Source organism: Apiospora phragmitis (assembly GCF_038363925.1).
Source record: "Apiospora phragmitis strain CBS 135458 chromosome Unknown utg000008l:1.0-3514335.0:1.0-3519231.0, whole genome shotgun sequence".
NCBI lineage: Eukaryota > Fungi > Ascomycota > Sordariomycetes > Amphisphaeriales > Apiosporaceae > Apiospora > Apiospora phragmitis.
In genome coordinates, this window is record NW_027117407.1 from 489,963 (window position 1) to 510,013 (window position 20,051).

At 50.1% G+C, this 20,051-nt stretch overlaps 11 protein-coding genes across 11 annotated transcripts; 6 read left to right on the forward strand and 5 right to left on the reverse strand.

The window, feature by feature from the left end:
• Positions 1–829: 829 nt before the first annotated feature.
• Positions 830–1,819, forward strand: PG994_008561 (uncharacterized protein; the record flags this gene model as incomplete). Its single annotated transcript, XM_066859970.1, has 1 exon — positions 830–1,819. One exon carries the CDS (start codon positions 830–832, stop codon positions 1,817–1,819), a length of 990 nt encoding a protein of 329 aa, XP_066713559.1.
• A 543-nt stretch (positions 1,820–2,362) lies between these two features.
• PG994_008562 (uncharacterized protein) lies at positions 2,363–2,977 on the reverse strand (the record flags this gene model as incomplete). Its single annotated transcript, XM_066859971.1, has 2 exons — positions 2,363–2,642; positions 2,718–2,977. 2 exons carry the CDS (start codon positions 2,975–2,977, stop codon positions 2,363–2,365), a joined length of 540 nt encoding a protein of 179 aa, XP_066713560.1.
• A 2,439-nt stretch (positions 2,978–5,416) lies between these two features.
• On the reverse strand, positions 5,417–5,773 carry PG994_008563 (uncharacterized protein; the record flags this gene model as incomplete). The annotated part of the gene is made up of 1 exon (XM_066859972.1): positions 5,417–5,773. One exon carries the CDS (start codon positions 5,771–5,773, stop codon positions 5,417–5,419), a length of 357 nt encoding a protein of 118 aa, XP_066713561.1.
• Positions 5,774–5,992: 219 nt separating this feature from the next.
• On the reverse strand, positions 5,993–6,808 carry PG994_008564 (uncharacterized protein; the record flags this gene model as incomplete). The annotated part of the gene is made up of 1 exon (XM_066859973.1): positions 5,993–6,808. One exon carries the CDS (start codon positions 6,806–6,808, stop codon positions 5,993–5,995), a length of 816 nt encoding a protein of 271 aa, XP_066713562.1.
• Positions 6,809–7,798: 990 nt separating this feature from the next.
• Positions 7,799–8,875, reverse strand: PG994_008565 (uncharacterized protein; the record flags this gene model as incomplete). Its single annotated transcript, XM_066859974.1, has 1 exon — positions 7,799–8,875. The coding sequence occupies one exon, from the start codon at positions 8,873–8,875 to the stop codon at positions 7,799–7,801; it is 1,077 nt and encodes a 358-aa protein (XP_066713563.1).
• A 427-nt stretch (positions 8,876–9,302) lies between these two features.
• PG994_008566 (uncharacterized protein) lies at positions 9,303–9,812 on the forward strand (the record flags this gene model as incomplete). Its single annotated transcript, XM_066859975.1, has 2 exons — positions 9,303–9,344; positions 9,495–9,812. 2 exons carry the CDS (start codon positions 9,303–9,305, stop codon positions 9,810–9,812), a joined length of 360 nt encoding a protein of 119 aa, XP_066713564.1.
• A 21-nt stretch (positions 9,813–9,833) lies between these two features.
• Positions 9,834–10,097, forward strand: PG994_008567 (uncharacterized protein; the record flags this gene model as incomplete). Its single annotated transcript, XM_066859976.1, has 1 exon — positions 9,834–10,097. One exon carries the CDS (start codon positions 9,834–9,836, stop codon positions 10,095–10,097), a length of 264 nt encoding a protein of 87 aa, XP_066713565.1.
• Positions 10,098–12,806: 2,709 nt separating this feature from the next.
• Positions 12,807–14,030, forward strand: PG994_008568 (uncharacterized protein; the record flags this gene model as incomplete). Its single annotated transcript, XM_066859977.1, has 4 exons — positions 12,807–13,127; positions 13,187–13,287; positions 13,350–13,682; positions 13,754–14,030. The coding sequence occupies 4 exons, from the start codon at positions 12,807–12,809 to the stop codon at positions 14,028–14,030; spliced, it is 1,032 nt and encodes a 343-aa protein (XP_066713566.1).
• A 708-nt stretch (positions 14,031–14,738) lies between these two features.
• Positions 14,739–15,293, forward strand: PG994_008569 (uncharacterized protein; the record flags this gene model as incomplete). Its single annotated transcript, XM_066859978.1, has 3 exons — positions 14,739–14,790; positions 14,851–14,961; positions 15,043–15,293. 3 exons carry the CDS (start codon positions 14,739–14,741, stop codon positions 15,291–15,293), a joined length of 414 nt encoding a protein of 137 aa, XP_066713567.1.
• Positions 15,294–16,988: 1,695 nt separating this feature from the next.
• Positions 16,989–17,413, forward strand: PG994_008570 (uncharacterized protein; the record flags this gene model as incomplete). The annotated part of the gene is made up of 2 exons (XM_066859979.1): positions 16,989–17,051; positions 17,072–17,413. The coding sequence occupies 2 exons, from the start codon at positions 16,989–16,991 to the stop codon at positions 17,411–17,413; spliced, it is 405 nt and encodes a 134-aa protein (XP_066713568.1).
• A 665-nt stretch (positions 17,414–18,078) lies between these two features.
• On the reverse strand, positions 18,079–18,703 carry PG994_008571 (uncharacterized protein; the record flags this gene model as incomplete). Its single annotated transcript, XM_066859980.1, has 2 exons — positions 18,079–18,232; positions 18,474–18,703. The coding sequence occupies 2 exons, from the start codon at positions 18,701–18,703 to the stop codon at positions 18,079–18,081; spliced, it is 384 nt and encodes a 127-aa protein (XP_066713569.1).
• Between the last annotated feature and the right edge of the window lie 1,348 nt (positions 18,704–20,051).

The window sequence follows — 20,051 nt, forward strand, 5'->3', positions numbered from 1 at the left end:
AGAAGCTTCAGAACTGATACTGCATGGCCTCATTACATTGATTTGGAACAGAAACTGCAGATCGGAGGGAAATAAGCGGTGATAATCTTTAACAGGAAATAATCGTATTGTTGCCGGGTGAGATATACAAGCTACCCCTATTCAAGACTTGAAGGAAGCGTAAAGTATTCAAACATGATGTATGGTGTATGATCCGCCTAGAAAACAACAACAAAAACAAAACAGAAGAATGTAGGGGGGTCCCGATGATCTTGATAGGAATGGGCAGTAATTGAGCCTGTTTCCTTTCAGTACCAATGCGATTGAACCTCCATCATTAACAAGTCGCGATCGGCATGACGAACCGATATGTCCGACGACATCCGGTCTGCGGCAGCCGATGTGGGATCGGGGTTGGTCCCGCGTTGCTCCCGCACGATTAATATTTAGCAAGCTGGAGTGTCCCATATGTCAGACAGACCGTGTAGGACTTGATCACTCCACTGACGAGGGTGGGTCTGCGGATAAGCATCTGGCATAAGCTGTTAATTACCCCATAACAAGTCCATAGGTATAGGTCAAGGGCCCGATCGACCGACATGCCGTCAGCAAGGCAACCAGATTGTTCTTTAGCAATTGTCCAATTGAGTGGTTTCCCCTCATATTCGATATGGAAGAATGATTGATGGTTCCTGCTTCAAGCCGACAATAAATCGGTGGGGCGTAAGATCCTTGCATGATCACAATCTCGTTGCCTGCCTGGTCAGCTTTACTTACTTTCCGGACTGTCCTACCGAAACCATTTATGTCCTGTATTGCGGTTAGGCAGGTCGACCAATCCTAAGCAACAATGCTGCAATTCCCTTCGGGCGCCTGGCGCAGATATGGCACCATCTTGTTGGTCTCGGTCGCCGCCGTCATCCTTTACGCCTACATCGACCTCTCGTACTCGCTGCCCTGGAACCCAGACCGCCCGAGCCTGCCCATGTTCCCCGCCGCCCCGCTGGCCAAAGCCTGCGACGGCGCCTTCCCTCTTCCCAGTGCCGACGACGATGCGGCTCTGGTGATACCCAACATTGTCCACTACATCTGGCTGCTGGCCGACCCGGCCATCCTGTCCCTCGACTTCAAGGTCTTCATCAGTGTCTACTCGGCCCACCTCTACTTCCGCCCCGACAAGATATACGTCCACACCGACGCCTCGCCCGAGCTGTGGGCGCGCACCAAGGCCTCCTCCGGCAGCGACTGGACCCGACGGGTGCTCAATCTCCCGCGCGTCGAGCCCAAGTTCATCGAGAACCCCCGGCTGACCACGACAGGCGTCGCGATCGACACCTTCGGCGCCAAGTCGGACTTCCTCCGCGCCCACGCCCTGCGCGACCTCGGCGGCATCTACCTGGACGTCGACGCCGTCCCCCTGCGCGACGTGGCCCCCTTGCGCCGCGCCGGCTTCGCCAACGTCGTGGGCGGCGCGACGGCACTGGCGCCCAAGCACACGGGCTACGTCAACACGGGCGTCTGGCTGGCGCGCCCCCGCTCCAGCCTGGCCGTCCTCTTCGCCGAGGCCATGGACGCGTTCTACGACGGCGTCTGGGCCGTCAGCGTCGGCATCCTCACCGACCTGGCGTACCGCTTGCATGCCGTGCCGGGCGAGGTGCTCATCCTGAACCCGCGCGCCTTCGCGCCCGCCAGCTTCGAGCGGGCCGACACCGTCCGCCTCTTCCGACCGTATCGCGACGCCGCCGCAAAGCCGCTCCTGTCTCATCAAGGAAACAGTGGTGACGATGACGACGGACTGCCAACGGAACTAGCGAGCACGTGCGCCGATGCACTAGCTTGACTGCGTCAGCGCGAGCACGCGGCCGCCGAGACCTGGGAAATGGACTTCTCGGCGACCTATGTTCTGCACGCCTTTGACGACGATGCTTCCGAAGTCGGTGGTGCGTGGGATGGAAAGATCACGCTTCCGTACATACTCGCGCGGCAGAGTAACTATGCAAGAGCCGTGTATCCAGCTATAAGTCATGCTATTAAGGCTGGCGTTATTCCCGCGGAAGAGACAATATGATGATGTGTTAGCTTGTTAGAGGGAAATGCTAAGATGATTAACTGCTAATTGATTTTACGGCACTATACGTTAAAATACATCTTCTCCATATGTGCTTGTTGTACCGCGAGGAAAAGCCACTGGGCTATGGGCAGACGATGTTTATGTAACACTACCATATGCTTGATGTGTGCAGGATTACCGTCAGTTCCTTATAATAGGGGTCAAGTACCCTCTCCACAAGCCCATCCTTGATCCATGCATTATCCCAGCCAGGGCGCCAGAGGCTCCTGCAATACTCCCAATATTCCGGATAAAAGCCGGAGTACTCCCAGTCTAGAATTGCGACCACGGTTGAACCCCGGACAGAATATTGCGAGGTGCAAAGTCGTTATGGGTCATGACGATATCGTGGCCATGCATGGTGGTTCGCTGCATCTGGCAGAGAAGAAGCGTGAATGCCTCTTCGTCTTCGCGATCTTTAGACCATGCCTGACACAGACCCTCGTTGAATTCCTCCTCGGTTTGGTACGGTCCATATGACCAGGGGCGTGCACAGATGAACTGATCGTCGCATGCCGAGCCGTCCGCGGCGCCGATGAAGGGCCCTTTGATGCTGCGAAGCTCGTCGAAATACGTTCAGAGCTGTTTCATCACTGATTCCCTCGCCTCCATGTCCAATGTTGCCCACGCATGGTCCAGTCGGGTTCCCGCCACATATTCCATGACGGTACACCAAAAGCCTGTTCGCTGATCCTCATACACGTTATAGACTTCCGGGAGCGGGATGCTGGTATGCTGTCGTACAAATTTCATCGTGTTGCCTTGTGCCTCTCGGATATGTGCCCCAGTCTTGACGACGGTCTTGCCGTCTTTGAGAAGCCGGACGCCAGTAAAAGGCTCCATAAGCACGGCCTCGTCCATCTCTTCTTTGGTCACGATGCGACCCATTTTGGCTAGACCTGACGGGAACGGGGTCGTTTCTGTGTCGAAACGTTGGCTTCATAAAAATCAAAAAATAGGATTGGTTAAATGCCCAGAAAGGGGCAAAGATATCGATAGCTATTAAGGCGGCTAGTTTTCAACTTAAGTATCTTATTTAATGGGAGTTGAAACCAGCACTAGCTGTAAATTTTAAAAAAGAGAGCCAATAGAGTTTAGGCACCATAGGTATAACGTATCCCACAAGCGAATGTCCTACACAAGCGAATGTCCTACTTTCATAAATTTCCTCATAGCCTTAACTTTTTTTTATATTCTTTTACGTCCGAAAATATTATAACTTTAAAAAGAAAGTGATATAATTCTAGCGCTTTAAGCGCTTTAAGAAGACTTAGTTTTAAGCGTACGAAAAGCTATATTAATTTATTACGTTTTATTAAAAACTTTATAATATAAACGAAATAATTAAACTATACGACGCGAAATATTTACGAATTTTTAAAAGCTTTTAAATTTTAAAAAAGATATAATTATTTAATATATTATTAATTTAAATACGCGATCGTTTCTTCCTCGGCTAAGTAATATTAAAAATATAGCGAATTAATTATTTAACTTACGCGACGCGAGACGCGTCGGCGTTAATTAAGCCTTTAACTTCGTATGATAATAACTAGACCTCCGGACGCGTTTTAATCGAAGAATTAATTATTAAAAAGTCCTTTATAAAGATCTCGACGCGTATTACGTATAGTTTATTCTTATATAGAATATAATTTATACATATAAGATTTAAAAAGAGGATATTTATAACTTTAATAAAACCGGCTTTTTTATAAGTTAAATCTCGTTCGAAATAATCGTAATTACTTTTAATTAATATAGAAAGCTTAAAGTAATATAGTAAAAAAACCGGGAATAAGTTATAATTATTTAAAACGTTAAATTACACGGTTACGCTAACCCTTTATATATTATCTTTATTAAAAAAACGTACCTCTTTTTTTAATACGAAAACAGTTTATTATTAAAAGATTAAGTAATCGTAATTATTAAAAATAACTAAATCACGAATAAAAGAGGCGAAAACTAGATTCGATATTTTAATAAATACACGAAATCTCGTACGAAAAATATTTACCGCCTATTAATCCTTAACGGCTATAAGAGCTACTATTCGATAACTTTTAAACTTTATTATAAAAAGAACTCGATTATTATACTCTATATACTTTTTTATTCGTCGTATAAGCTCTAACCTTTTAATATTAACTGTTTTTATATATTAAAAAAAGCGTATAAAAAAAATTAAATATTTTATACGGGCGTATATTATTTATATTTTAAAGGAAGACTTCCTATTAATATTTTTAAAAACGTTCTAGGCGATTTTTATCGTTTCGAATATATAAAGAAGCTTTTAAAAAATAGGACTCGTTTCGTATAATCCGTAATATATTATTTTATAATTAAATATAAAACTACGTATTTTAATACCTCCGGGAATATTTTCCGGCCTATTTATTCCTTAAGAATTAAAAACTTTAAATAATTCGATTAAGGTTTAATTTTAAACTAAATACGTTTAAAACCGTATTATATAATATTAAAATAATTTTTCGATATTTATTTTAATTAAATTATAAAGGTTATAATATATATTATATACCGAGTTACTCTTTTAAAAAGTAAAAACGCGATATTTCGAAAAAAATAAATAAAATATTTAACCGGCGCCGTCGTATAAAAAAGAAACGGCTATAAGATAAAGGATTACTTTATATATAAACTAAAAAAAACCTATAGTTTTAAAAAGATACTAATAAATAATTATATAAAGATGTTTAAAATAAGCTAATAACGCTATAAAATCTATAGAGAGCTTAGGTATAATACGCGTACTTATTAAAATAATTTAAAAGTATTTAAAGATAAGAATTTCGATTAATTTTAATATATTAAATACTTTATAGTAAAATTAACTTATATTTTATTAAAAGGGGTATAAAATAATAAGACATTCGCTTATATAGAACATGCGCTTGTAGGATACGTTATAAGCAGATACATGTAGTAAAAGCGGTTGACTTTAGGCGCCCGTTAACCAACAAAGATTCCCCCGCACTTAACTGGCTCCTCCCTCCCCTTATCTTTCATCTCTCTGGCTCCAACCTGCACCGCTTGCGCTCCATAACATCATACACCATGATGCGAGCATTGAATCTTCTCGGGCGCCACCTCCCGAATCCCCCTGTTTAGTGGCATTTGAGACTCCCACTAGCAGGACAAGTGTTGTTTCGCCCTCTTGGGCGCCGGAGAAGCGCCACGACGCGTGAGCATTCGCACCGTTTCTGCTGTTCCAGGAGCCAACGAGTTCACGGCAAGATCCATAGGTCCCATCACGACGCTCATATTGTCGTCATAGACATGAACGTCATCGTCGGGATCTCAGGTGCAGTTGCGGTCCACTGGTAATCCGGCTCGGATCAGTGCTTCGACTGCGAGGTAGTTGCCGCGCGAACACAGGGTCCCGGCTACTTCGGAGAGATACACGGCCTCTAGGTCGCCGCTATTGAGAACCACGGGAACGTCCAGGACCTGGGCTTCCTCGATAAGGTAGATTATGGCATCGGTGCAGTCAAGGTTGGCGCCGTCCGAGAGTACATTACACCACTGATACACGTCAAGTATCAACAACTTCGTCCCCAGTAGAACGCGCAACTCTTCAACACGATTGCCTGCCACAGCAGCATTTGCTGACTCGATCGAGACTACTGCCTGGTGGGAAAGCAGAAGTTGCAGCATGCTCAGTTGGCCTTGCCAGGCGGCTATCTCCACCGGCGTGGGCGTAGTAGACCACGATGACCCCGGGCTCGGGCGCTCTAATTATTGTCGGAAAAGGTGCACCGTTGTCAATCAATAACTCGGCGACCTCCGCGTGGTTTCCAAGCACAGCCCTCAAAAGCGCTCTACCCATGCTCCAGTCTCGGTCAGCAGTTCGGCCACTGCCGAGACGATTCAAGTTCAGCATCCTCTGGATGAATGAAATTTTACCCAGAGAGAGGCAGCTACCCCGATCGCGGTAAGTAGATGGGGACCATGGGGGAAGAGGCTGTATCGCGGTTCCAGAAGCAAGTTGAGCATGTCCATATCGTCGTTCTTGACGGCTGCAGCTACGGGATTGCACTGGTTGCCGTTGACCCAGGCCCTGCTTGAGAGAACCCGTCTGACAAGAACAGGCTTCCGAGCTTTGACGGCAGCGTAGAGAGATGTCCCAAAAGAGGAGCTTTCCCCCCGTAGATCTACCTGGTGTGAGCCCACATATGTCGTGGTGGAATCGTCCTGTGCGCCGTGCTTATGCTTTACTGCAGCGGCGATGGCCGATTCGTAGATGGCGTCTAGGCCAAGCACAATGACGGCGGGAAGCAACGCGACTCGGCCATCCCGCTCCCTTTGCTCCATCTGCCTTTGCTCCATGCACCTTTGCTGTCTTGTCTGGTTCGGCGCTACCGGCCTTGGACATTTCAGTTTCTGCTTGATGCCTCGGTACCATCCGGGCTTTCCTCCCCACCACAGCTCCTCGACCTCAGGAGAATAGTCATTGATGTAGTGACACAAGGTCAGCAGTGCCGCGTACCTCGTCCTCCTTTGCTGTTGGTCTTCTGCTGCTGCAGCTGTCGGCGACTCCAAGAGTTCGTCCAAGATCCATTCGAGACGTGACTCAATGTTCGCGTCGCGGGATTCCGGTAGCACATCCCGGGGCCGCGAAATCCGATACTCGAGATAGCGCGCGAGAAACGGCACGGGACTCGGTGCGCTGATGCCTGGTGCGCAGCCCATGAGATCCTTGGTGTGCAGCGCGTTGGTGGCCTCTAACGCTACAAACACCTCTTGGCTAAACAGCTCTAGTTGACAGTCAGCCAGTCAGTCAATAATTAGTCACGGCTTGAACACTCGGTGGAAGTTGCAAAGTAGGAAGGTGGTAGTCATACTGCAAAGAAGACGGAGCCGCGCCAGGAATGGGAGATTTGGCGGTACTACGACATATCGCAGTATGTTCCGGATTATCCCCAATGGTAAATCAGTGAACGAATTGGGACTCATGTTGACGGCCTTGCTCCCAAATGCTTGTCCGCATACATGGGACTGATGAGGTTGATGGTTGAGTGTGTTTGTAGGCGTGAGATGTTCTGAGTGCGGGGCGGGGAATTGCTCACAATTAGGCCGGGCTGTTATTAGTGAATCGCTACAGCGCCGCACCTACTGAAATTGTCAGGTGTTTGGGCGTTTCGTATCTCGCAGGCTTCTTGGGGACATTATTGACCTTTCTTTACTGCTGGAGATGTCCGGATTACAAGAGATATAACATGTCTTTTTGTTTATTGGTGTTGAATGCAGGGTAACGGTCACAGGGCCACCCAGTCCATTGATGCACGGTGAGGACCGATTGATTGTGGTTTACTGGGCAGGTTCTTTTCTTTAGGCACCCACCAATCACACCTTGCAAAAGGAAAACGGCCCCTGTGGTTATGAAATATACGTCGACAACGACATCATCTGCATACTTCAATGTGTACAACACAAACCCAACCATTGTCTAATCTATGCGAAAATAAAACAATGACACAGTGTTCTGTTCTACTATCCGCTTATTCAACTACTATTTCTCGCCATTCCACCAATGATCATCGCGTCCCTAGGTAGGCAGTGTTATAGATATATGGCCGGCCACATCCGACCTGAGGATCAAGATCGTCCGTCCGGTGCATTATTGCAATCTGCTCTGTTGCGACGGAAACCCTCGATCAAGGCGTTATCCCTCGACCTTGTCTACGGAACCATGTATGGAAGGATCAAAAAGCGGCACGACCCCAACCTCGCACAGCCAGTACGTAGCATACGGGCCACTTTCAGGGGGTCGCCATGCCGACCAGTGCTCCGCATCAGCCGCCCGATAAGGCGCCGCCTCCCGTAGCTCGCGGTCGCGGTTCTGCGCATGGGCGAGGCGCACCCGCTCAAGGCCCTGGCGAGCGCCGGCGTCTCCGGGAAACCGCCGCCGTCGTGCTGCATCGTCGCCATCCGCAACTTCTTCCTGGCCAGGACGCCCGCGAAGTCCCGCGCCAGCGGGCCGCGCACCTGGTCGAGGTCGAGCAGGTAGACGTGGCGCGCGGCCGCGAGGAAGGCTGAGAAGACGGTGAAGTTGATCGGCCCTTGCTTCTCCGGCAGGCAGCGCCAGTATTTGCCCCCACAGCACGGCGAAGCGGCGCGACGCGCCCAAGATCGACCAGCAGGCCGGGAAGTCGACCGCGACGTGGCGGACGGCCGACAGCGCGGCCCGGAACTGGGGAACCAGCCCGGGCCGCTCGGGAAGTCGCGCGCGTCGGGGCCGAAGGCGTCCAGCCGCTCGAGACGGTTGATGAGCAGCACGTCCACCCGCGGATGGAAGCGCAGGGTCCGGTAGCGGTTCGGCGTCCGGCCCGTCCGCGACCACCGCTTTTGGAATACCCGCAGGGTCTGCGGGAACCGCTCTAGGGTGCACTGGCGCGCCTCCTGGCATGCGAGCCCGATGGCCCGGCAGTCGGCGTGAGAGCGCGCGGACGAGTCGGATACTGCCAGAGTTTTGTTGGGCTCTTTGAAGTACCCGCCGTCGAACAAACATAGATGTTGCGGACGGATGTCCTCGGAGATGTTGGCATATGTGCAGTATGGCAGGCTCTGGCAGAAGTCGTCGCCGCTGGGGACACAGTAGTGGGTGGCTATCGGCATGTGCCCGTAGACTTCCACCTGAACAGTGTGGGCGCCGGTGATGAGGGGTGGCAAAGCTAAGCGCCATATTTGCTGGCGAAGCTCAGGGGGTAGTAGGGGGAACTGGGGGAACTGAGAGACCCGGTTCAGGGGTTCCGCCATCTTTACACTGTGGTAAGGCGCGTTCGAGGCAGGCTGTCGATTGTTGACGTTGCACAGCTGGCTCTGAATGATCGACAGGTTAAGGCTCAGTGCCTAAGTTGATTCCTTGGGAGATCAAGTCCCTACAATCACCTGTGATTGGCTTGTATTTAGCAGTAAGAATGCCCTACCCAACTCAATACCCCGCCAGAGCTGACTGCTCGCCTAGAAAGTCGAATGTCGACTGCAACTGACATCGAAATGCTCAATGTTGAATGGGAATCTCATCTTCAATCACTCCAGGCCTTGGTAAAAGTCTCCTTGCCGCTGAAGCTGCTGGTGCCTGCCATTGCTTACTCAATTCCATTCTGCCAACAAGCCAATCACTCATTGACAAAAGACACTGTGTCCATCCGCTTATTCCGGGCTTACGTACACTTTCACTGCAATGAACAATTTCCATCCGTATCGAGGCTCCCCCCTGAACTCCGTCAGGTCATATGGCAGAACTTCCTGTCCAATCATAGGACGCCACAGGTGTAGCTAGACCTTTGAATCCCGATACCCTAAGCGCAACGTAGTCGCGACAACCTAAGGACGTTATCCGACGGATCCAGACCAAACGTACCTCCACTACCAGGTGCAGCCGGAGGACCGCATCATCCTGCAGCCATTCCTCTTTCGCGAAGGCGAAGGAGAATCGCTCGCGGCCCACCTCGCCCCACTCAAGGCCGCTACCGCAACGTGGCGTGCGACGGCGGCCACCTCTGCCGAAGCGCATCAGGTGGTGTTGTGCCTACTCCCAGACGTCCTTACTTTCCAGGCCCTCCCGGCCGAATGGGGCGACAAGGACCGGCCCGATGACCGCGGTGGTGGTACCGGCTTCCCCTCGTACTCTCTGCGTTTCAACGGGTCCGAGGACGTCATCCTATTTCACGCCGACTGGACCGACCTGTAAGCCGTCGTCGGCATGGCCAAGATGATGTCGTTTACGGGCGCGCAGCACGATTCCTTCTCCAACGTGCGACACATCGGCTTTTCGTCCCGGGGCCTGCTGCGGGGCTGGCGGACCAACGGCTACCAACGCTACTACCGTCACCGTGAATGTCCCTGCGACGACTTCGATGCCTGCCCCCGGGACGACGCCTGCCGCCCTTCCTGGCTCTGTTCCCGCGGCTCCGGACGCTCTACCTGGCCGACGCAAACCGCGTATGCATCGTGCCCGAATACAGAAAAGCGGTGAGTTCGGAATGCAAGTTCACCACAACCGCCGATGACGACAAAGATACTGTGATGACGAGCTACCCTTGCTCCAATGGGGACCATACCTGGCCGGTGTTCCAGGCTGTCGACTTTTCCCGTCAGTATGCCGTCGCGTTCGGCTTTATCAGCGGGTGCTTGCGGCCGCTGGACGAGTAGCAACTCCCCAAAGACAATAAGGTCTGGGAGATACGCCGGAAATGGCGCGCTGTCTTTCCCTATTACAAGTCACTGCAGCGCCTGGACATCAGGTTCATGGCTGAATTGGTGAAGCGATGATAGCTAATCTAACCATCATGATGACCTCACCCCAGACTGCACAGTCTCTGCAAAGCCATGCGTTGTGATTTGATCTATTAGAAGGAATATTCAATCTTTCTTGCACATGCACGCCAGGTTTCCGTCGACTGCACCTCCTAGGACTTTCTATGTCATCCTCCTACGTCAAGTATGTGCTCACCCATGGCCCGAAGGAACGTCGCCCTGGCTTACAAGATAGGTTGGGCAGCACCTATAATGAAGTATGGTTGGTAGTAGTCGTACTGAGCCATGAGAGAGGCTCTAATGTGCCATGTCTACAACAAGCGATGAACGAGTAGCTGTCGATCTCGCCAGGGAAGGAAAAGATAAACCAGGATCACGGTGCCACAGAAGATCGGAGTAAGGAGGAGAGCCAGTCCTTTGCCGAACATCTTGCCCCTCGGGCTTTCGACGGTGATAGTGGCTTTCAAGATTGATAGGAAGTTCGAATAACGGAAATGTCTCTGACTGAAGCAACTAGGACAGTGATGGCATCGCGGAGACTGAGTCTGAGGACCTTGGCATCTAGGAGATTCTTGGACCTTTTAGCAGGGGTTTCCGTGTGATTATTCCGTTTGTTATCCGTCTGGTCTCTAGGAATCTCATGGAAATCTGATGAGGTGCAGGCGTCAACATTGAAACATATCTAGTAACAGTGCTTAGTATAGAGGCTATATAATCTAAACTGAGTCACTTTACCACCCCCCTAGCCCGAAGGCATCGACCCCTGAGTAATTAGTCTACCAGAGCTAGATAATCACTGGAGAGAGCTTGATTCTTAGGAGTCTAGTTTTCATATAGAACGGGTCTTTAAAAGAACAATTTATTACAATTCGTATATGCATTATCAGACTGCTTTCTTTTCCTGCAAGGCCCCCGGATCATCCATATTCACCCCATCACGGGCAGGCTCGGCAAAGTCAGCTTGACACAACGCGAAGAACTAGGGGGGCGGACATGCTGCCCCTTAGGATCGCGTCGTGTCGACCTTGCAGGCAGGCGATCAAGAATATACATACGCCATGTCTGTGAATGATAGGCATGTGGTTGTTGGTTGACCACTGCACAACTAACCCCAGCCATAACAGAGAATTCAGCTCAATGCACGTCTTTTGCCCTCGGAAGTCCGAATCTCGAAGTATATTTCGTCCGGTGTGCCATGCAGTTGTTCCGAGATCAATTGAACACGTCTGATTGGCCCCTATGGTGAGCTTCGGTGTGGGGGTGCACACCCTCATCCCCAAATCTGGCCCAACGCCACGAGCCCGAGTATGTGTAATATTATTGCGACGCTTCGTAAGCCTGGTTACAACACCTGCCTGGGGCCAGAACACAAAAACGCCTTTATTCGGTCCCGCCCGTTATATCCCGATTTGGGCTTCCCCCTAATAAATCTGTGACTAACGGTGTGACGGAAGAGCAAAGGGCGCGCAAGCACGAGGACTTCCTCACCGAAAATCTGACATGATGCAAAATTTTGTGCAGGTTTCCGGGTTCCCTACAGTCACACGACGAGTCCGAAGAAGGCTGATGCATCATGTGAACGCGCTTTGCCCCTGTTACCTTGGTTCGCTTACCAGTTCGCATGTGCTGACATGTCAGCATCTGGCGTACCTGTGGGCCAATCACGCCGCGAACCGGTAAACTTGGGCGTCAGAAGTCCGTAAAAGCCCGTAAAAGAGACCCTGGGCATGGCTCTTACCGAGTCTGACTGTAAAAGGTCGGCCCGCTCTTATAGGGCTGAGCCTTTCTTCGGCAGCCACTCCACCACTCCTCCGTGTGTGATGAAGAAAAGAAAAGGGGCCTCATAATCAATCAGCTTATCACCAACGTTTTTCGGAGCTCCCGCTCGCTCTGTAACCCCTGGCCCACACACACCCTCACCACCTTGTGATTAGACATCATAGTTTCTCGGGTGTAAAGGAGCGGTCTACTGGTAACGAACACCCTGATCTCTAACGTCACTTGGGTTTCTCAACATCGGTCCCGAACTTTGGTTGGATGTTGGGGTAATCAAGCGGAACAGTTCAACGGGGCAAGACCAGTTTCAGGCAGATGGCGAGGATCTCTGGCAAATGCCCCCCTGTTAGACCGGCGCCAATGCCGTTACTGGCCGTTGTCCTGAGTAGGTGGGTACGAACTGGTGAGGTGGTTGAGATGATAAGGGTAGCTTATATAAGGCATTGTTTCCAATGGGTGTCCTTTCGATCCTATTGAACAGAGCTGGATCAGTATTCCTTGCGTTTCGTTACCCGCTCGCTCCAAAACCATATAAGATCACGTCTTTTATGACATTACTACCACGCTAGCTCCCAACACTCCTTGTCATCCAGTCCTAATTACCTATTTTGAACTCACCTGTCTCAATCTCACCTCTTCTAATCCCATCATTATGAGTTCCGTGGGAACCGTGACAGCAGTGCTGCAGAGCCTGGCTCCCCAGTCGTGGTATCGAAGTCACCAGGCCGGTAGCGCCCTCGCCAATGACACGTTGAAGCCTCAGGCCGAGCGACCGGAGAAGACGCTGGGAGAAAAGCTCCGCCCCCTCATTACCTCCTTTGTAGAGAACGATCTCAAATATGAACCGAGACCTCCGAGAGATACCACCGCCCTGTGGAAGGCCGCAGATGAATACGCCAGTCAGACGGGCGTCCCGAGAGAAGCGGGCTCCCGCTCTGCCAAGATCTTCCAGACCGGAGTGATGTACGCTGCGGTAAGCGGAAGACCAATACTCATCCAAATGCACATTTGTTGACCTTGCTATCGAACCAGTGCTGCGTGCCCAGACACCCCGTAGACGTCCAGGTCTACGTCGTCATGTACTCGTGGCTAGGCCTTCTGCTCGACGACTCCGCCGCCGAGCACGAAGACGAGTTCGCGCTATTCGGCGCGCGCTTCGTGGGCGGCGAGCGCCACCCGCTCCCGCTCTTGCAAGCCTGGGCCGACCTGCTGCGGCTGACCTACACGTACTGGGACGCGGCCCGGCCAACTTCATCGTGACGGCGTCGCTCAACTTCCTCAACTCGAATCTGCTGCAGACGGGCGCCGCGTTCCGGGGCATCGCGGCGACCGCTGCCGCGAACGGTAATGCTGGCAATCCCAACAACAGCGGGCGCAGTTGGGCGCGGTACGTGCGCGAGAAGGACGGCGGCGGCGACGCGGTCGCTTACTTCACCTTTCCCAAGGCCATGTACCCGAACCAGGAAGAGTACTTGGAGTGCATCCCGGACCTCGCCCGGTATATCAACCTGGCCAACGATGTCTTGTCGTAAGTGATATTGCCAGACCCCCCACTCCCCAGATCACGAACTGGAAGGCTGACTCTCATGAACTCATCAGGTTCTATAAAGAGGAGAGAGCGGGCGAGAACGACAACTTCATCAGCCAAATGGCAATGTACGAGGACAAGGACAAGATCGCCGTCGTGGAAGACCTGATCGAGGACGTGGCCCAAGCGGTGGAGCGGATCCGGGCCACGATCAAGGGCAAGGAGCCGTACACGTCGGCGGTCGAGGATCACATACTCGGCTACGTGGCGTTCCATAAGCTCAGCCCGCGCTACCAGCTCGCGGAGGTCGGCTTGGGCGAAGAGACCTTGAAGGTCGTTCCCAAGTAGTTTCGCGGTACTCGCTCTGGGGGCAACTAGCAGAGATGAAACGATATGATATGATAGACTTGCGGCCGTCACCTGGCATTGATACACTGATAATATACCAACCATGATGATTCGACTTTGCGCACACCAGTCGTCCCGGGCTGGGCACCGATCATTTTCTGTTTCGTGACATCTCGATATGTGTATGTACAGCTTTGGCATCCCGCAACCGCGCGTGGCGTGCGGGGGTAGGGCCAGATTCCAGATCTGCAGGCATAGTTCTGGGAGTAACTGCGGGGATGGATGGAATGAAGTTATGACAACCCAAAACGAAAGAGATGCAGAATATTAGGTAATTAATGGGTGAGTTTCAGGCTGTGAATAATACCTTCAGACACTTTCCAAGATGCTGCACGTCATGGGTTCTTCTAGGCATGCCATTCCGTGTTCCTGTCGCCCGAACTCAGGGTGTTCGATTTCTTTAGGGCGTGTGCGGGGAAGTGCGGAAGTCGACTAGGGCGTATTAGCGCATCCCCTCTCTCCCTAACGGGAGATCCCCTCAAGCCCTTCCCCATAAGCCACATGAGATCAAACCCCGAGATCAACACTCTCAAATACATACATAAACCCCAGGCCCTGAGCTGTCCATCAAGGTATCCAAAACTTGTCAAACTCCCTCATCGTACCTTACAACATTGTATAATCCTTGTTATCCCCCCCTTTTCCAAAATGAGTCTGAGCGGGAGCTGCATGTGTGGGGCGATCAAGTATGAGAGTAGCAGTAAGTCGTTACCCCTCTCTTCCGTTGCTGGACGCAGGACTAACCGGGGTTGAAATCTAGGCGAACCGAATGTCACAGCACTGTGCCACTGCCTCGATTGCCAGAAGTGGACCGGAGGCGCATTCACCTCCAACGCCGTCGTACCCGAAGATGCGTTCAAGGTGGTAAAGGGTATGTCCGAAAATCATTCATTGGATGGATGCGTGCGACACACATCAATGTTGGAAGCTGACTGACGTGAAACCACACCAGGCGAACCAAAGACCTATGATGTCACCGGCGCCTCGGGCAAGAACAACCGCCACTTCTTCTGCGGCACTTGCGGCTCCAGCCTCTACACCAAGCTCGACGTCATGCCCGGCGTCATCATCATCAAGGCAGGCGGTCTGGACAATGGCAAGGCGGCTCTGGGCGGCAAGGTCGACGTCGAGTTCTACTGCAAGGACCGGGTTTCGTACCTCTCCGACCAGTCGGGTGCCAAGCAGGAGCCCGCATTCGGGTAGATTGTAAGGTAGTCACCTAGGTAGACTGTCGCAATATGCCGATAAAGTATATTGAGAAGGTGTATATAATTTAGCACATAAAAATAGTCTCAATTCTCATTGTCTAGCCATCATTGAAAGCCCCACTGCCATCTGGAGTGTTGACAAGGTGCCGCAATCGAATACAAATCAAGCCGACATCGCTTCTGTGGTTGTCTCGACCCCTTGACACTCTACCAGTAAAGCATGCTGACCTCGCATGATCTTCATGAATTAATGCGCGGCCTCAGCAACTAGATTGGTAGGGCTGGTTGTCCCGGAGGATAGGGCACCAAGGTGTGTTTCCGGCCGGACCAACAATCCGGGGTTGGCTGCCGCGCCCGGGGTCTGTGGCACTATTCGTCCCTCTCTGCTCTTTTTCAACCTGCGCCCTAGTATCAGCAAGCAGCCATCGTCAAGAGAACCCAGTTACCATATTCACCTACCCTCGCATCTGCTATATGATTTCGAGATTGGGCTTATCTGTTTTTTTTTTTTCTCTCTCTCTTTCTTTCTGCAGCATTGGCGCCTGTTAGGTTAGCTACATACACCTTGCCCACCATTTGTTAACCCTCGTAACCGTAGGGAGGCGCAGGGCCACTTGGGGCTTACATCGTACATGCCTAACATCCCCCCGCTGATGTAGTTTTGTTAGCAGACGGGCAGACCCAACAGCCACCCGATAGCCCCTCCCGCAGAATCTAGGTTCGACTTACCACGCAGAGCCTCATTTTACAGTCGTGCTGAGCCGTACATAACCCTGGACCTATAGTTTACCTCTTATTATTGCTCACTAGGTGGGTGAAGCCTAGACCTCCATCCTACTAAGCCATTTGTTTAAAGGCCACCGCCGGCCAGCAGCCAAGGGCAAAGGCACACAAAGCATGCGGGCGGACCGGAGCCAGTACTTGCATAACCTGTAACCCGATGTTTTGGTATCCAACGACTACCAATTTCGGGCACGGCGCATGAGAGATGGTGGAAAGGGTGACATACACCCAACGCTTTGACGCAAGGGGTGGGAGGGGATGCACCCACGAATGGCATCGGCTTCTTCCGCGCCCTCCGTATCCCTTGCGCCCGGTGGCTTCGAGGTTCTGCGCCCATAGTCCCAGTCAGATCTCTCCTGTTCAATTTGCGGATCAAACTGGCCGGTGTGGTGGGGTAAAGATGGACAGCGGATGGTGGGACAGTCGAGGGGTGCCAAACACTAATTCAACTTCATCTCCCTGGGCAGTATCAGACGACCAGTTTGACGTGTAATGTACACCTCATTCCTTGACAGTAACAATTTTCCGCTCAATTGCAATTCCTCGTTGGCGAGATCAGCATATTTCAGGATGAAGCAACTGGCGATTTCTGATTTTAGAACTCATTAAGGTCTGATGACATACACTTGATGCATAACCCCCTTTTAGTGTCCATTCCCTCTCCGGAATTTGCCCCCACAATTTCAAAGCGTCATCACCACCATCATCACCATCACGTCCTGCGAACCTTGAAAAGAGAAAGATAACACCGGAAATCATTCAGTTCAACACAACGAACATCATGTATCGCTCCCCTATCTTATTGAACCGACTCCTATTGAGCAGCCTCGTCGCCCAAAGAATCACTACTATTATCAGAACCAGTACCATCTCCAGCTTCAACCATTACCACCACCGCTGCCGCAACATGTCCTTCTCGTCCAACAGTAGCATCGCCAAGGTGCGCTCGCTAAACCACCTCGTCCTCACGGTCCGGGACCTGCAGACCAGCGTGCGCTTCTACGAGTCCGTCCTGGCATGCGCCACACCACCTTCTCGTCGGGCGCGGGCGACACCAAGACCGAGCGGCACGCGCTGGTCTTCGGCACCCAGAAGATCAACCTGCACGTCAAGGGCCGCGAGTTCGAGCTCAAGGCCGCCAAGGCCCAGCCGGGCGCCGCCGACCTGTGCTTCCTCGTCGACGAGGACGTCGAGATGGTGGCCGCACGCCTGTGCAACCAGCGCGCCGACGTCGAGGTCCTCGAGGGCGGCGGCGTTGTGGAGCGCACGGGGGCGCGGTCGCGGTTGCGGAGCGTCTACGTCCGCGATCCGGATGGGAATCTGGTTGAGTGAGTCTTGCCCACGTTTTCTTCTTCCTTCATTGCTATTTATGTTCTCCTGGAGGAAAGAGAGGCTACTAACAACATGGACAAATACGCAGGCTTTCGAATGAGGTAGGGGATTCGGAAATCGGAGGCATAAAGGATGTACCTGGAATGGAGGAGGTCCCAGTTAATCCGTCATGATATGATCATTCGTACTTCACGCAACATGGACAAAGTGCGAAACCTCACAGGATGCGGGAAGTAGCGACGGGGCTAGCCCTTCAATATTTTGTGCTTTCTCATTTCTTTATTGAGCAATGCACTGCAAAGCCCGATTAAAGTTCGGAACGCTTTGTCCATCATATCCCATCGACATCCAGTAAGGTTTGAGGTAGTCAGAGATTTTGACCCAGGTGTTGTTGAGCCAAGATGTGCAGCAGTACCTAACGGTAAGGTCCAGAAGAGCCACCCGGACAGCTGCAACCCAGGCCGTGTATCCGCTGTCGAAGTGTTGCAGGCGCAATTTGCAAGCCTTGTTGTAGGCGGCTTTTCTCTTCGACGGTCTGTGGGAAATTAGTAAACAAGCAAAGAGTATGATTCCATTAGACCCCCGACTACGTACCGCATCAAAACGCAAAAGGTCGGAAGGAAGCCTTCATGCCAGCCTCGCGGCCGTCGATTGCAAATTGGTAGTCAACCAGCGGTTCCTAGATTAGGGGAGTGATCAGCCAGACCTATCCAAAGCAGGTTCAGAAAAGCCCATGTATTATCACCTACCTCGATGTCCTCCGGGTCTCCGTCGATCTGGAACTCGGCCTTGTGTGTCTCGACGAGGTGGACGAAAGCTCTAGCCAAGGTGGCGAGAACCTTGGCCACCCAAGACGGACAGGCTCGGGAAAGAGGAACTGGCCATAATAGTCGGTGGCCCAGACATCCTGGCTTACATGCTTGAAGATGGCGCAGAAGAAGAGGGTATCGCCACGAAGGAGACCGGGAGCCTGTCTATAACGGCAGTATTAGTAAGACTATAACAAGACATCAAACGCGGATGGCGGGAAGAGTAGGAAGTATGAGTCGGCGTTACTTACCGATTGCAAGTCTTGCCACTACCACGGCAGCCTTGCTGCGGGTCCTCGGATCCGCAAGCCCACGAAACATCCTTGAAGTAGCAATCGAGCGAAGGCTGGACATCAGCGACGGGATCATGGGTGCTAGCCCACGAAGCAATGTAAGGGTAACAGGCCTCGTCGTTGTTGACGGTAGCAGCCAGGTCGTAAGCCCCTAAGAACTCCCCCGCAAACCGGGCGCATTGGGCCATGATGAATGGCGGCAGTGATGGGAGCGGCTTGAGTGAGTCGCCGTCAAGCAAATTTGTATGAAAATGAGATGGGAAGATTATAAAGCAAACCCGGAACGATGGTTAATATCGGCGAGGAAAAATTGCAGTCGAACTGTACAGCTTCGGATTATTGAATAAGCTAAAGCACCCCTCCACGGACCACCCCTTCACGGACCACCGCGTTTCGCTCTATAACCGCGTTAGACCTTTAAATAATAATATAGATTTTTTTATTACTTTTACTTTTTAATTATATATATTATTATTATTTTATTCGTATTTTTTTAATTATTTCTCTATATTATCGTTTAATACTTAAAGACGCGCGTAGGCTACGATACGTGACATAAAGCTCGGATTAATATTCGCGAAGCCGTTCGTAAATAAAATACCGACCGATCCTATATTATACGGCGCCTAGCCGGTATACCGACGCGATAAGAGCTGAATAAAGACCGGCAGGTAATATTATTATTTCTTAAAACTTAATTAACGAATTAAGTTAACGTATTTTATAAGCGAATAACGTATCCTATAAGCGAATATCTTATATAAGCGAATATTTTATTTTTATAAATTTCTTTATAGCCTTAACCTTTTTTTATATTCTTTTACGTCCGAAAATACTATAACTTTAAAAAGAAAGTGATATAATTCTAGCGCTTTAAGCGTTTTAAGAAGATTTAATTTTAAATATATAAAAGACTATATTAATTTATTACGTCTTATTAAAAACTTAATAACGTAAATAAAATAGCTAACCTATATAATACGAAATATTTATAAATTTTCGAAAGCTTTTAAATTTTAAAGAAAATGCGATTATTTAATATATTATTAATTTAAATACGCGATCGTTTCTTCCTTAATTAATTAATATAAAAGATATAGCGAATCGATTATTTAGCTTACGCGATACGAGACGCGTCGGTATTAATTAGGCCTTTAATTTCGTACGATAATAACTAACCTCTAGACGCGTTTTAATTAAAGAATCGATTATTAAAGAGTTTTTTATAAAAATCTCGACGCGTATCGCGTATAGTTTACCTTTATACGAAATATAATTTATAAATACGAGATTTAAAAAGAGGATATTTATAATTTTAATAAGACCGGCTTTTTTATAAGCTAAATCTCGTTCGAAATAATTATAACTATTTTCGATTAACGCGGAAAGCCTAAAATAATATAGTAAAAGAACCGGGAATAAGTTATAATTATTTAAGGCGTCGGATTACACGGTTACGCTACTCCCTCCGTATATTATCTTTACCGGGAAAACGCACCTCTCTTTTTAATACGAAAATAACCTATTACCGAAGGA